This window comes from Leuciscus leuciscus, assembly GCF_965113295.1.
Source record: "Leuciscus leuciscus genome assembly, chromosome: 1".
Taxonomy (NCBI): domain Eukaryota; kingdom Metazoa; phylum Chordata; class Actinopteri; order Cypriniformes; family Leuciscidae; genus Leuciscus; species Leuciscus leuciscus.
The window spans coordinates 58326083-58341925 of NC_138725.1; the positions used below are offsets into that span (position 1 = coordinate 58326083).

At 38.1% G+C, this 15843-nt stretch overlaps 1 protein-coding gene and 1 long non-coding RNA gene across 2 annotated transcripts in view; both read left to right on the top strand.

Annotated features, from left to right (window-relative positions):
- ngfra (nerve growth factor receptor a (TNFR superfamily, member 16)) overlaps positions 1-13755 on the top strand; it is a 38440-nt gene extending 24685 nt beyond the window's left edge. The window contains exons 4-6 of the mRNA XM_082184194.1: positions 1497-1719; positions 2588-2754; positions 9568-13755. Coding sequence (XP_082040320.1) covers positions 1497-1719; positions 2588-2754; positions 9568-9599 — 422 coding nt within the window. The 3' untranslated portion in view covers positions 9600-13755. The remainder of the gene's footprint in view (positions 1-1496; positions 1720-2587; positions 2755-9567) is intronic.
- The window catches only part of LOC309509719, a 358786-nt gene that overhangs the window by 115185 nt on the left and 227758 nt on the right, over positions 1-15843 (top strand). The window lies entirely within an intron of this gene.

A 15843-nucleotide genomic window follows, 5' to 3' on the forward strand; every position in this document is an offset into this window, starting at 1 on the left:
ATGCCCACAAGTTTGAAAGGTGTGATGAAGATAAGAAGTCTGTGTGTGTGTGTGTGTGTGTGTGTGTGTGTGTGTGTGTGTGCTAACCAATCTAGAAAACAATGGTCTTTAATTAATTGTTGAACAGCTAATGACTAAGTCACTTTCATTATGCTTTGAATATTCAAATGTAACTCATATTTTACAGACACTTCATAGACTAAAAACAGAAGCAAAAGAAATAAGCTATTAGCTGTGTTTGGGAACAGAGTAGCTGGTTTCTATCTGGTCTAAGATGGTCATTCTACCAGGTTCAAGCTCGTAGACCTTCTGGGAGTTTCAAAATAACAACTGGTCATGCCACTTTAAAGTGTTCAGGCTGGCTTTTAGGTGAGATCTACAGCACTTTTCAAAGCCTAAAAATGTCACCCATGTAAATCTTGAGTTCTTGTTTTAATATGAGACCTTTGACTGTAGATCCTTCATTAGCTGTGGCTTCTTATAAATCAAACCAAAGTTCTTCATAAAAGGTTCTCAGTTTCAGCATTGCTCAATCCGTCTCGCATATGGCCGCTCTGGAATAGTTCAGATGAGAATGAGAATATTCTAGAGAGTCATGGTAACGTTAAGACCTCCTGTTGAGCCAGATCGAACTCTGTCACCACCAATTTTACAGCCGTGAAAGATATGAACCATAACAATCTCTCTCCAGTCAATTTTGGAATCTTTTCTTGAGAAAGAGTGAAGAGTTCGACAGCAAAACAAGTGAAAATTGCGTGTGTGTGTGTGTGTGTGTGTGTGAGAATGAAGTGCAACTGTTGGGTTCCATAATGCTATTCATTTCCTTTTCTCCATACAGACATTGATTTTGTTTTGTATTAAAACTCTTCACACGCTAAAGGTATGACTTAAAGTCAACAGCTTCATATTGCAACATTATTTGCAAAGCCTCATTCAATGAGTAATGTATTATTAATAATAATTAAGTACTTAGATTTAAACCAAATGTTTGTAATGTGATTAAACTCAAAACTGGTTCATATGGTTTATGTTTCTTTTTTAATGACTATGGAGAGAATGAATGGGAAAAATACTTCCGGCACAAAGACCTCTGAAAAAGTGGGCAGCCACTGGTGTGCTCTATTGGGAGCTGGAAAGAGTTTATTGGGGGTTGCCTTTCGATAAATTATGCATCAAATCAATAAAGAGAGGAAGACCGATAAAAAGACAAATAGTGCCTTTAGTGGGTGAAAAAGGCTATATATCATGTAACACCATCCAGACAGCCATTGGTCAATTTCACAGCTTCAACTAACATCTCATCAGGTTCAGTTCAATATCCCATTTGCATTTTTGCATCACATTATCCCAAAATATATACATAATAATAGAGTGTGAATTCTGTTATAGCAGCAGACTGCAGTAGTTTTCACCATCAGTTTACATCTATGTAAGTTCCCAGTCATTCTCAGATTGTAGCTAACGTATATGTGTGACTGTCTTTCTCTCTATCCTAGATCCGCTGAGTCCTACCTATCCCGCTTTCACTGGTGATTCTAGTTCATTTGCCACTGATCTGAACCGTTTCTGGAGCCCCAGCCCCGGAGACGACAACACCACACCCAAACCCAGATCTCCTCACTTTATTAGTAATAGGCTAAACGAGAACCTGATTCCCATCTACTGCTCCATCCTGGCAGCGGTCGTGGTCGGCCTCCTGGCTTACATCATCTTTAAGAGGTGAGCAAAAGAGAGAAAAAATCCTTAAAACATAGAAAGACTTAAGAACAGATGGAAAATGATTGAGGATAGTCAGGTGGTGAAACATTCAGGCCTTGTTTCAATTGGGACATATCATAGATTTTTATTGCTTTTGGTTGAAGCTAAGGAGTCGGTGAGATTTTTTAAAAGTCTCTTATGGTCACAAAGGCTACATTTATTTGGTAAAAAATATAGTAATATTGTAAAATATAATTACAATTTAAAATATTTGAATACATTTTAAAATGTAATTTATTCCTGTGATGTCAAAGCTGAATTTTCAGCATCATTACTCCAGTCTTCAGTGTAAAATGATCCTTCAGAAATCATTCTGAAATGATGATTTCAAGAAAGATTTCGTATTATTATTAATTTTGAAAACAGTTCAAACAGTAAAAAAATATTACTGACCCCAAACTTTTCAACAATTGTTATAATGATTACCCACTAACCTAAGAACTTTTACAAAAATAATTCTGTATATGGTATATAATTATATTACGTTTTATGTATTTATTCATATTAACAAAAAACAAATGGAAAAAATAGTTATTATTATTAATATTATTAGGTTGATTTTGTCTCTTGTTCTGCTTTGTTTTGTTTTTTTAATTTTTGTTATAGTGTTCTAAAATTATAAATAAATAAATATAAAGTTCTACAAAAATTTGAAAATAGTAAAGAAGAAGAATAAAGGTGCTCAAACATATTTAGGCATATTTAGAAGAAAAAGAAAATCCACTACTATGCGAACGCAACTGTTTATTGTTGAAATTGAACGCTGCCAATGCTTTCCTCTCACTTATCACATTCATTTGTACTCTACATGTGCATCTGTTTCTTCCAGGTGGAACAGCTGCAAGCAGAATAAACAGGCAGCTAATAATCGTGCAGCCACAGCCAATCAGACACCATCTCCAGAGGGAGAGAAGCTGCACAGTGACAGTGGCATCTCAGTGGACAGCCAGAGTCTGCAGGAGCAGCAAGCGCAGACGCAGACGCAGACGCAGATCGGTAAGATCACAGGCTACAGGATTATTGTCATTTCTGCAGCACAGTCTAAATAATGACAAGTCAGTTTCAAACACTTCCCCCTTCTGCCACTGCCTCAAAACCTATGCCACTGGTTGAGCCAACGTCCCTATGTACTGTATATTTTACAAATATACTCTCCTCTTGTGTTTATCTTTAGTATCTCTCTCCCTGTTCCATCTCCCCGTTCTCTCTCATATCTTCCTTTTACCCTCCTTATACACTTGGCATTTCCATGTAAGGCTGGTTGTGGATGACATAGCAGACTGACGTTTAACACGTTTATCATTCAGATCTTAAAAGGAACACACAAGTCGAGAACTGCACACATATACGGGCACAAACCATGAAAATAAACCAAAGAAGTGCTTTCATACATTCCAGAGAAATCTCTGAAATGCTTGTGTGCTGTTCAATAATATTTAAAAGACCACGAGTCGGCGGTGATTACAGTCTGGTAGTACCCTCACACGGGACGGGACTGACGCCATGGGGACGAGACAGGGAGGGATTGAAACTCGACAATAAAGTGGCCATGTTGATTCAACCTGCTGCAAAGTGCAGGGATGGATTTTGTCAAACGTCTTCACTGGGGACAAACAGTCTTGGGTTGAAGAGCATTAAATATATGCGTATCACTTTATGCAATCGATTCTGCACAGAGAATGCATTTAAATGTGCAGTGTTACTTTTGCACCACTTGTGGATCCAAATGGAACTACAGATAATAATTATTTTAAAACAATTTGACCAAACACTGTATTGATCGTACATTGTTTGTATGACACACAAACACATGTTGGATTGCTTAAAAAGAAAAACAACAACAAAAAAACATTTCAATACCATTTGGCGCAGAAGTTACACATTTCACCTTTGAAATGTAAAACTGAATATACAGCAATGCAAGGGCCTAAAATGTGGAGAACTTCCTTTATAGTCTAAGGGCCCTATTTTAACGATCTGAAACGCAAGTGTCAAGCGCAAAGCGCAAGTAACTTTGTGGGCGGGTCTCGGCGCTGTTGCTATTTTCCCGGCGGGATAAATGACTCTTGCGCCAGGCGCAAATCTAAAATGGGTTGGTCTGAAGTAGCTTCATTATTCATAGGTGTGGTTTGAGCGTAACGTGAAATAAACCAATCAGAGCGACATCTCACATTCCCTTTAAGAGCAGATGCGCTTTTTCCATAGCGGATTGCTATTGTAACGGCGGATTTGCCAGGCGCGCGCCAGCAGCGGTTCACAGCCAAGGAGAGCAACGCTCTCGTCACGGCCGTAAAAGAGAGAAGTTACATTGAAATGGAGAAATCCACCCAAATTAACTTCGGTTAATTTGGGTAAATGTGTAAGCTAGATGTATGCTTTTATAATAAATTGTTTATCTATCTATCTATCTATCTATCTATCTATCTATCTATCTATCTATCTATCTATCTATCTATCTATCTATCTATCTATCTATCTATCTATCTATCTATCTATCTATCTATCTATCTATCTATCTATCGTAATAATGTATGATTTGCAAAAATGAAAACTGCTGCTTCTGTGTAGATGAGAGAATCAAAGTGCGCGTTGTGCACACGCTACATTGATTATGGCCAAGCATGCGCCCTTAAAATAGCCTATGAATAACATGCGCAACGCGCCACTGACTTTAAACTATTTTTTCCTGGTTAGTGGCGCAATTGTTTTCTAAACCTGCAAAATAGCAAGAAGCAACGTTTGCGCCGGAACACGCCTCCTCTTTGCGCTGAACCGCCCCCGGGAGCGCAAGTGTATTTCTTAGTTAACCGACGTGCTTCTGTGGAGGGAAAAGTCCGCTTTGCGCGGGTGCAAAATAGGAATGATACATGCGTCGGTGTACAAAGTCACTTGCGCTGGGTGCAAGATAGGGCCCTAAAACTGTTTGTGATAAGTTGTCTAATCAGACAAAATCTTTTAAACACACACACAAACACACAAAACACGGGCTTTTGAACAAAAGCTATCACGTTTTTCTTTGCCAGTTTTATTATTGTGACAAAAAATATCACAGAACAGTGAAATGAATGAAAGATCACAATAAGGGCACAAGCATAGTCAAAAAGAGGATATTACATAGTTTATTAGATATTAGTATGTCACATATCTAATGTTTCGCACATCTGTGTATGCGAGAGAGTGAGTACTGGCCTGAGTGAATCATTCTGGATAAAAGCATCTTCTTAATGAATAAATAAATAGCAGCATTTTCATTTGCATTTATTGTAAGCGGTTATGTGAGCCAACGGCATTATGTTAACCTCACTGTCAAACATAGTACATCAGTCCACTCTGAAAGCAAGAAAGAAAGAATGAAAGAAAGACTTAAAAAGAAAGAGAGAAAGAGAGAAAGAAAGAAAGAAAGAAAGAAAGAAAGAAAGAAAGAAAGAAAGAAAGAAAGAAACTCTCTTTTATGAAAGATATGGTCAGACAATTGAATTCAGGCCCGATTTAGACGAGGGAGAACAACAGACAGTCTTGGGTTTTAGAGATGAGACTTATCACGTTCTTGAGAGGGTGCAGCAGTGCATTATGGGAGCTGGGTCATGAATAGTGATGGGGTTTTTTGGGGGGGAAGAGGAAACAAAAACAAGAGTGTCAGGAATGTGAAGCAGACCCTCGACACAACATTATCATAGAGGCCCAGAATATACCAAAACATAAGGTCTCATTTGCACAGAGGTAATGAAGAATATTTGAAATCATAAGGATTGTTTGCACTGTGACATCTCCCAAATTTCTCATTACTACAATGCATCTGGCCATTTTACTTTAAAACAGCATTTATTTATTATTTGCTTTGATTTTGGGTTGAAATATGGCCTGGACATGTTCTTGACAGGTTATGTGCAGTGTTATAGTATCATTTAAATGTTTGTAATTTTGTTGTGTTTTTTTGGCAAATTTTTATTGTTTTTGTTTTTTAATGTCTATATTATTATTATTTAGTTTTAGTTATTTTAGTAGATCAAATTAAACTAAACGAAAATAGTATTTTTTTCTTCTGCAGCTAGCTGAAACAAAATATGTTAAATATTTTATTTCAGTTAACAATTTTTTTAAAAAATTTTTTTATGGTTTTAGTTTACTATAATAACCCTGTTTTTTTTGAGACTCATCCACATGCCCTGTCTCTTTTTCTTTATTCTCTCTGTCTTAGTCAATTTCTATGCAGTTTATATTTTCACCAACATTTGCTTGCTCTCCTCTAGCATCCCCTTCAATTCTCTGTCTGCATATGCATATGATCTACAGACATAATGTTTTTTTATACTGTACAAACTGTATATTCTAATCCATAATCCTACCCATCACAGAAAACGTTCTGTATTGTTACATTTTCAAATATAGTATAATTTATAAGCTACTTTCCTCATGGGGCCCAAAACATATCCCACAACATAGGGAATACCTGAACCACACACACACATACACACATTTTCACAACCATAATGCAACAATGTCAGCCAGAACAGGTGTGATTGTTCCATCAGGTCTTTCTGGCAGAGGCTTCCCTCCTTTATTTCTCACACATGGCTACTGTAAACACACAGGCGCCAGTTGTAAATGTGCCAAGGGTCTCTCTGTCTATAGCTTCAGTCCTCAGTGCCCACACATGCCAATCAATGTTTTGCACTTGGGTCTTCCATTACAGAATCTTCTAATAAAGTAATACATTTAAAAAAAAAAAAATTATTTCATTGCTTTAAATAATGTGTAGAAGTCTTTTTAATTGATGTATCAGTGCACTTTTTCAAGAAAATGAACTTTGGGATTGAAAATTACCAAATTTAAAAGCTTTTTAAAAGGTAACCCCCCCCCCCAAAACACTGCTTCTTTAGCTAATAAAATATCATTGTCATTTTCATCTTGCATAGTCAGCTTATTCTGGCCAAGAACTATAACTAACACCTATTACAATTTGTCCAATTTGGTCAAAACTGCTGGACATTTGATAGAAGCCAGCCAATTAGATTGAAACTGCTGATTTTCGGATATAGTGCTTGCCGGTTTTGTGTGCAATACACTTTAGATGGTCAGTGAACATGGGCGGTCGGTTTAAGGCTAGAGAAACGTGCGCTGGCCAGACAGTCTGACAGTAAAACTCTCTCATTAGCAGCTGCTGTATGACAAATTGCAGGCCGACGTCGGACCTACTGGTGCGTCAGTCGCTGCATTTTTTTTGATCTAGCTAATAAGCATCAGCTACAAATGTTTGCCGCTGCTTCTACGGAATCATTAAAACGTTCAGACAACCCACACTGCGTGTTCAGAAATGAGTGTTATGTTTTTTTTGTAACTTGTTAAAGCACCCAAGAGACGAGTGAATATGCTGCAGAATCAGCAGTTACTGACTGTACATAGCTCTTCATTTTACTCTTAGTTAGAGTGGTCTACATTGCTGTCAATTAGGAGTGACAAATAACTTGATTAGCTGGTGTAAATGTGCTGTGTTGGTAGTTCAGGAGGAGTCACCAACAAACAGTCAGCAGTTAGTGCTAGAATACCACTATTTCTTTCTCCCTCCCACTCCGTCTCTCTCTAGCAGCTCTCAATCCAAAGCTTTCACTAGACTCTAGGGAATGAACGGATGGATGAGTGGATATCAGAGGAGGGGGATGAAGGTGAAAGGGTATTTAATTTTTTATAGGAATTCAGTCTTCTTCACTTCTGGCACTTGTGATCTGACGGATCCACACTTTGCTTAACATGACGAGCAGTCACGCCATCTGCGAGGGTCTGAGTGGCTGAACAGGAGGGTCAGCACAATTCCCATCGGGCCATGCATCTGGTCATAGGCTGGCAATATGGCATGAACCGCAGCAAATTTCAGCCACTCAGCTATCTTTCTGTTATCACTCTACGCTCTTCCTTTCTATCCATGATTTTCAAATTCATTCTCATCCATTTAAATGCCTCATTTCCCCTTCTTTGAGCACACTTTTAACACTGACATCTGGAACTTTTGTCTTAAAGGGATAGTTCACTCCAAAATGAAAATTCTGTCATCATTTACTTACCCTCATTTCATTCTAAACCTGTGACTTTCTTCTGCGAAAAGATAATACATTTTGAAGGATGTGTTTGCCGATACAATGAAAGTCAATGAGGTTCACAGCAACATTAGACCCCACTGACTTTCATTGTATTAGAAAATAAAAATCCCCCCCAAAAAACTTATCTTAAGTCACATAGTACAATAAATCATGACAGAATTTGCATTTCTGAATGAACTATCCCCTTTCCTACTTCCATTTGGTACAATTAAATATTTTTCTGTATGTGGGAGTTTTTTCATTACAAAAAATGAGTCAAAATCACCGAAAATTCAATGTATATTGTATATGTGCCTTTAAATATAGTGTGCATATTATTGTTAAACCATATTTAACTGTGACAGAAGATTTATTGAAATATTACGTTTACTATTTGCCTACACACATTTTCTCACACTCTCTCAGAGCTCTTAAGAGTTGCTCTTGAGCATAACATTTGGTCAGAACTACCCCTCGGTAGGCCGAGAGAATGTGATTTCAAAATACAGCATGTATCCCCGTTGAGGACACTTAAAATGTAGGACGCCCCTCAGGGGACAAAAGACTCTAGTATTTCCAGGTTTTGACAGAAAGCGTGCACAGAATATGACAAACAATCTCCAGTTTGATAAACTTGTTTTTGGGTTAAGATGTATTTAACCAAAAAAACTAAACTAAATTTGGTTTCATTGAGAGCTTGCTAACTACTAACTAGTTTTTCTGCACTTCTTATACTTATATCAATAGTATAAGAATACACAGTTTACTTCATTTGGATGGAGTTCCAGATTTTCTATTGACTAGTCCTGGCACTTCTCGCCTCTACAAACAAATATGCCAAATTGTGACCTAAAATTTGTAGTCTAATTATGCAGCACATTTTTGTTTTCTCCAATGGGTGGGTGTGGCTACATTTGTCTCTGTAGACTGCTATGATGTCATAGACAAGACAGGAAAAAAGTTTTTTGGGGGTATTGCACAAATGGCTCAGCTCTGAATTGGTCCAGACAAAAAACAGGACCTCAGAACTAAAAGCCTACTTGCAGCATTCCGGAACTGTTTCCATGGCTCTGCACAATTGACAACAGATTGAAGGGTTAGTGGGAAAATGAGGCATTTGTGTCTCAGGCTGAATGTAATAGTGATTGCAGTTAAATGGTTAGGGCAGGCAGAGGGGAACGGGACGCTCAGAGCTCCAGGGGGACCGCTCGCCACTCGACTCGAACTGGCTAAAATAGGAACCCGCATGTTATTTAGTGAGAAAAACTTTTCCTTAAGCATTTCATTTTGTCCCAAATGATGTGAGGCAATGCATAATGTTTCTCTTTAAAGGATTAATTAAGTGCACACCAATAATGTTTTATTTTCTATAAGACTTTTTGCGAGAGTTACTACTACTCATGCAAGTTACTCATTATTCAAAGAAGTTATAATACAGTCAAACTAAAGAGAGAGAGAGAGAGAGAGAGAGAGAGAGAGAGAGAGAGAGAGAGAGAGAGAAACAATGTGTTGATTCAAATGAATCAGTGAATCATGTTTTTATCCATGTTTTATCATTAAAATTATTCCTTTAAATGAACCAACTCATTACAATGAATCAGTCTTGTCAAAGCCCGATAGATCAAATAAGCGAATTAAAAATGTAGATAAATTAGTATAGTCGCTAACTCCCAACATACTGCTTGAAGAATTTAATCATGAACTGCTAATGTTTTCTTTCTCTTTTTTCCTCTAGTGGTGAGAGTGGATGGGGGGGGCTCAGCCTGACTCTCCCCAACCTCAGGCCTAACCAGTGAAGAAGAGGAAGTCACGTTATCAATATAACAATACAGAGGGGAGGAGAGATTGGAGATGGACACAATGCTGGAGTGAAGCCATGACAGCCATCCGGCAAGGGACGCCAATACTTAAGTGACCAGACCTTTGATCCTTTTGAACCTAGCACAGACGATACGTTGTTGAGATGGTTCAACAGCACCACATCAGTGGATCCACATCAACGTTCAGACTCACCGGCCTAAAGTAGCTATTTCTAAACACAAGCCTATTACCCTTAAGAAAGTTCACCATAATGTATACTGAAACCCACCACAAACTTTGATGAATGTTTAACATATACTGGGTTTCTCAGATGTATTAATGTGACCTTGTGACACTAACTCTGGATGTCTTTGGCTTCACAAGAGAACGTAAAGAGATGGCCATCACAGGCTTCACGGATATCGCGCAATTTAGCAGCCGCACCATGGTTCCTCTACCTGGAGCCTTCTGCCTGATCTAATAAGGATTTTGTTTTTGCCTTATCTTTGAAGTATTCATAGATTTTGTCTACAACATCAAGGCCCTTTATTCAATCATAATTGTATTTGTACCCATTTTCATTCAGCCATTTCCAGGTGTTAAAACTTCGGGGGGTTATATGTAGCGCATACCAGTCGCCGTCTTGTTTCAAAGCAGCTGATCGCAGGTCAGCGTTTATGGGCAACAACTCACAACTGTGACATTTGTTGACCTTTACTAATGTAATGACTCAGATCTATACTTAGCTCGCCTTCCCTTTTCTCTCTTTCACACTCTCTGTGACAGCCTTTTCTCTAAAAAAACACACACATAGCGTGTCATATTCCCTGCCTTCCTCTAGTCATTGCAGTTTAGGTTTCATTGCCTAGATGCTCTCGCCTTTCCTCCTTGGAAATCTGAGTCACAATGCAAACAGAAACCAGAACTAAAAGAGCTAAAGAACTATTTTCAAGCCATCATGTACTCTTAGAAACATCCACCATGTTAATGTCCTACCATTATTTCAGCCATATCATTTTTTTTGTTTGATAGGAATGTCTGGATATTTAGTTCTGATTCAGATTTAACAGCCCAGGTTTCTTAAACGTTTACATTAATGATTCTTTAAGTACTTTTGAGGAAACCTCATCCACCCCCTCAATAATTTGTCTAAACTATTTACTAAAAAAGAATACTAAACAAAAACCATATTTTGCTAGTATATTTTAAAGTTGTTTTAAGTTGTATACTCCAAATGTGTATCTTTAACTACATATTGTCATATGAATAACCAGTCAGTAACCTCACTGACTTAAGTCTTACAAACCTTAAACAAACAAGCCAATATTAACGTTTTATTTTAAAAGGTTGTTCCTTGACAATTTATATACCTTCAAGAGAGAATTATCTGATGTGCGGCCAATACTAGGATTTCCCCATCATATTTTCAAGTTGCTTGTCTTGAGGTTCATAAAATCTCCTTATTTCTCTTTTTTTTTCTTGCTCAGACTCCACAGTCATTGACGCTTACTCTTGATGAGTCATCCTGTCTAGGTTTTCCTTGTCTTTGTCGCTACATTTCTCGCTCTTTCTTTCCCACTCTCTTTCTTGGCTACATGATTCATTCCATAAATGCGGATGCAGATTCAAATGCCAGCAGTCATGTGCTGGAAGCAGTCACGACTAAGGGGGAATAAGAAGTACTTTAACATTATTATATCACCTTTAAAGTAAAAAGGAATGGTCTAACGAAACAAACAAGTTAACACTCAACAAAACAAAAACAGAAATACTAAAAATAGACCTTTACTTCCTGTTTTCTACCCATCCAATGGGAAATTGCACTCGTAAATAGATGTTAGGGACCTAATACAGATATTCCATAGCGCGCACACACACACAGTATCTAATGGACTGTCTTTCGTTGCATTTCTAATGCGCTCACTCTCAGGCTCTGGAATAAACATGAGGCATTAGTGAGACATTCCTGTCAGGCAGGTCGTAATTACCCCTGAAGCTTTCTGTTTCTCTTCCCCACAGTCAGTTCATTCTCCTGGGGCTCTGTTCAACTCAGCTTCCCTTCCCTGGAGCTCTGCCTCTCCATTCTGAGACTCACCATCCAACTTTTCTGCTCTCAGTTCCACTAATCAACGATAAATCTACAGGAAATCACTTTTTGATATGACAAGATTCCCCCAAAAATCTATCTAAAGCAGTTAGCAGTATTTTGGACCATTTCAGCTGATCTAAGCAGGTCATTAGCTGGTTGACCTGCCACTATTGCTCAAAAGCCAACTTGGCCACCTTAAACTGGTATGATTAGCTGGTAGTTTTTTTGTTTTGTTAGTTTTTTTGGTGGCCTGCCAGCTACCAGTTTAAGCTGGACTTTCCAGCAGGGCCATTATTCCAGTACTCAGTGCTAGTCACTGACTGGTTTGAACTATTACACTCTAATTCAGTTCCTACTTGAAGTAATGCATTACCTTAAAGTTTGAAATAAGAGTCGGTGGAACATCTCTGCCTCCTGCTTTTTTGGCAGGCAGGTTGTCTGCTCCATCAGCTTTTATACGGCTTTAGTAGCGTGCATCTCCCCAGGCGCTGTGCTTTCCATTAAATCAGGCAGCGAAGCATATCATTGGCTTCTGGAGTTGCTTGCATACTAGTGTTTAATGCACATCAGGGGTTTAACGCTCACCGATGTTTGTTCTGATATTAGCCTACTTGAGAGAATCTGATGAGATCAAGATAAGATCTCTTGGTCTGTGTGTGGGAACGCGCTGAGAACAGAATGGGTTGTGTTTATCCCATGCTCTGCTTCTTAAGACAGAGCAGAGAAGTTAGCGGACATCAAATAGCGAGAGCTGTGATGACAATACAAAAGAGATCTGAGCAATTGATGCCCCTCGGGGGGATGATGGTGTGATGTGTTATATGTTGAAAATATGGCTATATTTTCATAGACTGCAGTGATTTGTTGTTCTAAAGTGTCCTGAGAATTTACATATGAGGTAGAGCCATTTACCATGTGTTTCACATATAACCCAGACGACTTGATTGGCATCTACAGGCCGTCTATGCATCAATCAGTCAATCAGTAAGCATTTAAAACAATTGAAGTAAACAAGTGGATTGATTCTTAATTCAGTTCCCTGGAATGTGCCAAAAGTTGCCATAAATAAAACACCTCCACACAAAAATGGTTATAAATCTCCATTTGTCAGCCACAAAGTGTATAAAAAAACAAAAAAAAACCTCTTATTTGCCATATATTCACATATATTAAAGAAAATCCATCCTTAGCCATCCTTATTTCTACTTTAGTAATTCTTTCTTTTTTTTATAAAACTTTTTTGTTTTAAATTTCAAATAGATGTATTCTTTGAGAGCAGTATTTTATAGAGACAGTTTACTTTCGTAGCACTTAAAACAGATTGAATTTGAACACTCAAAGAGTGTCCATCACCAGAAAGTGCCTGTGGACTCTGTCAGGTGTCTTTGAGTAATGTTCAACAAGCTTGATTTTGTGTATTATGTTTGTGTATCTATTTCGCTTGTGTGCCATGAGTTGTATGTGATAGTTTTTTGTTTGTTGCCTTTTTTTCTTTAGTTATAAGAAAATGTTGATGAAGATTACAAAACAGTACATCATTATCCAGCTAAAATACGGTACATCCAGGTGAATTTAGGTGATGTATCATAAAACACTGAAAGTATCATATAAATGTCACTGTCAATTTACATCAGACCACTATGCACTCAACTCAGCGCAACCTATTTTTTCAAAACTTTTAGCTCTTCACCCTTAAGCCTAAAGTATGGCAATATTTGATAATTTTGTGTTTCATAAATATGTTGATATGAAAAGGGATTGTACAATAAATATTAGATTAAATAGAGACTATGGTATATCACATTTAAGAGACTTAACTTAGATTGTTAGGAAGAACCTCCACATGATGCTTTAGAAAATCAATTCCCCTGTTCGGCCTATCCCTCTAATAGAGCTGAATGTTCTCTGTACGTAATCCATGCTGTACAATGCATTGTGTAAATTGTTTCCTGGAGTTATGACGGTACACTTATGTAAACAAGAAATGAAAGCATTAGAATTCTATTAAATAAAAACCAAATATGACTGCTACAACACGGTCTGTTTCCATCATTTAGCCATGTTTTTCCCAAAATACAGAAATCAAAAAATGCTTAAGAAAGGCGTTAGACACAATGGGCCCTATTTTAATGATCTAAGCGCATGGTCTAAAGCGCACAGCACAAGTGCAGTTATCCACTTTTGTCGTGTCCGAATCCACTTTAGCTAGTTTAAAGATGGGAAAAATGGTCGTCGTGGCCGGCGCATAGTCTAAAAGGGTTGTCCCTATTCCCTTAAAGGACAAGTTCGGTATTTTACACTTAAAGCCCTGTTTACAGATCGTATCTGATGAAATAGAACGGTTAAGATTAAAATTTGGACACATGCTCCTGTCCCGAGAATTTTAGGTTTATTTCGCTTTTGTGGACCTATTTCGCCAAACGCGTCACACCCGTGATTCTTCCGTTGAGAGCTTGAATAATAGACACTCCAGCCCAGTTGGTGGCGATAATGCACCTTTGCCAATTGCAAGCAAACCACGGGCATTTCATTGAATACACAGAAGAAGCAGAAGAAGAAGCGGCGGAGTAATATCGTAAAGGTGCTGCGGTCTCACAGCACGTCCTATTAAGTCAATGGAGTTGGACAAAAACTACGATAAAACCTGTTGGAATGCATCTTTTTCAGCGATTTTTGATGGAACATATCAGTGAACACCCCCTGACCACTCGGTGAGTTTCACGTCTTTGTAAACGAAAGTTTAATGTGTTTTTAGGACGGAATCTTCCAGTGCATATAGACAACCATTGTGGGGGTGGTGGGGGGAAGCGAAATAAACCTAAAATTCTCGGGACAGCAGCATGTGTCCAAATTTTAATCTTAACCGTTCTATTTCATCAGATACGATCTGTAAACAGGGCTTTAAGTGTAAAATACCGAACTTGTCCTTTAATGAGTAATGGGTGTGTTTTGGGCATAACGTGCAATAAACCAATCAGAGTCTCATCTCCCATTCCCTTTAAAAGCCAGTTGTTCTCGCGCCATGGCGGATTCGCTATTTACATGGCGGAATTTGCAAGCAGAAAAACGAAACGCTTCTCTAGCGGGGAAACGGATCTGCTCATACGCGACATCTATGGGACAAAGTGTACGCACGTTGTGGACCCGCCTATAGGCGCGTATTACTAACGTGCTCTTTAAATAACAAAAAAATATATTTCAGTTGCCTCAAAATAGCAACGTGCCAACAATGCGCCTGAACACACCTCGTTTTCAGACCAGCACACAAATGGGTGCAAATAAATTTGCTATTTAAACAACGTGGCGCAGGACGTGAAAATGATAACGGTGTCGGGCTGAAACTAGCAAAAAACACTTGCATTGCGCCAGGTGTATGATAGGGCCCAATAGCTTGAACAATGATTTTTATAAAACATCAATCACTTACACTTTTATCTAAATGATAATGGCTCCAGGGGGTCACATTAGTGAGTCTAAACTTTGTAACTCAGATTGTTCTGACTACAGACGTCTTCTGTAGGGGAAAAAATGATCATAATTACATTTTTAGACACCCTGTTTTGATTTGACATGTGAACACCCTGGGAAACACCAAACTCAATATCCATGATTGAGGTTATTCAGTGGTCCAACCTCTATATGGCCCCTAGAGGCTTCACAACTTATATTAGCTCCAAATCCAGACCTCTCTAATACACATTAACCAAAACAAGCCCTTAAGATCTGCAATCCAGCAACAACATGGGCAGAGCATCAGATTCCTTCTGTAAAACAGTGTAAAATTTACTTTGCTGGGAATTTAAGCAAACATGAAGAATTAAACCATACTCTATTGGCCTATTTCTGCATTGTTCTTTCAGTGTGAAGGCAACAAATAAACTGAAAGAAACAATTCCAGATGTGTGATTAACTAGTAAAATTGACTAGTCTAAAGAAACCTTTTGACAAAAAAAGTTTGCCATGTCACTTCATCTCTATGGGAAGTGAGAACTGTTTTAAATAATGTTTTTTTTTTTTTTAAAGTGGGCAGAAAAGCAGACCACAAAATATGTTTGGACCAAGTGATTGCCAAACCACAGCATAAAACACATCCATATGCTTTATTGGATCCCGTCTTTGAGT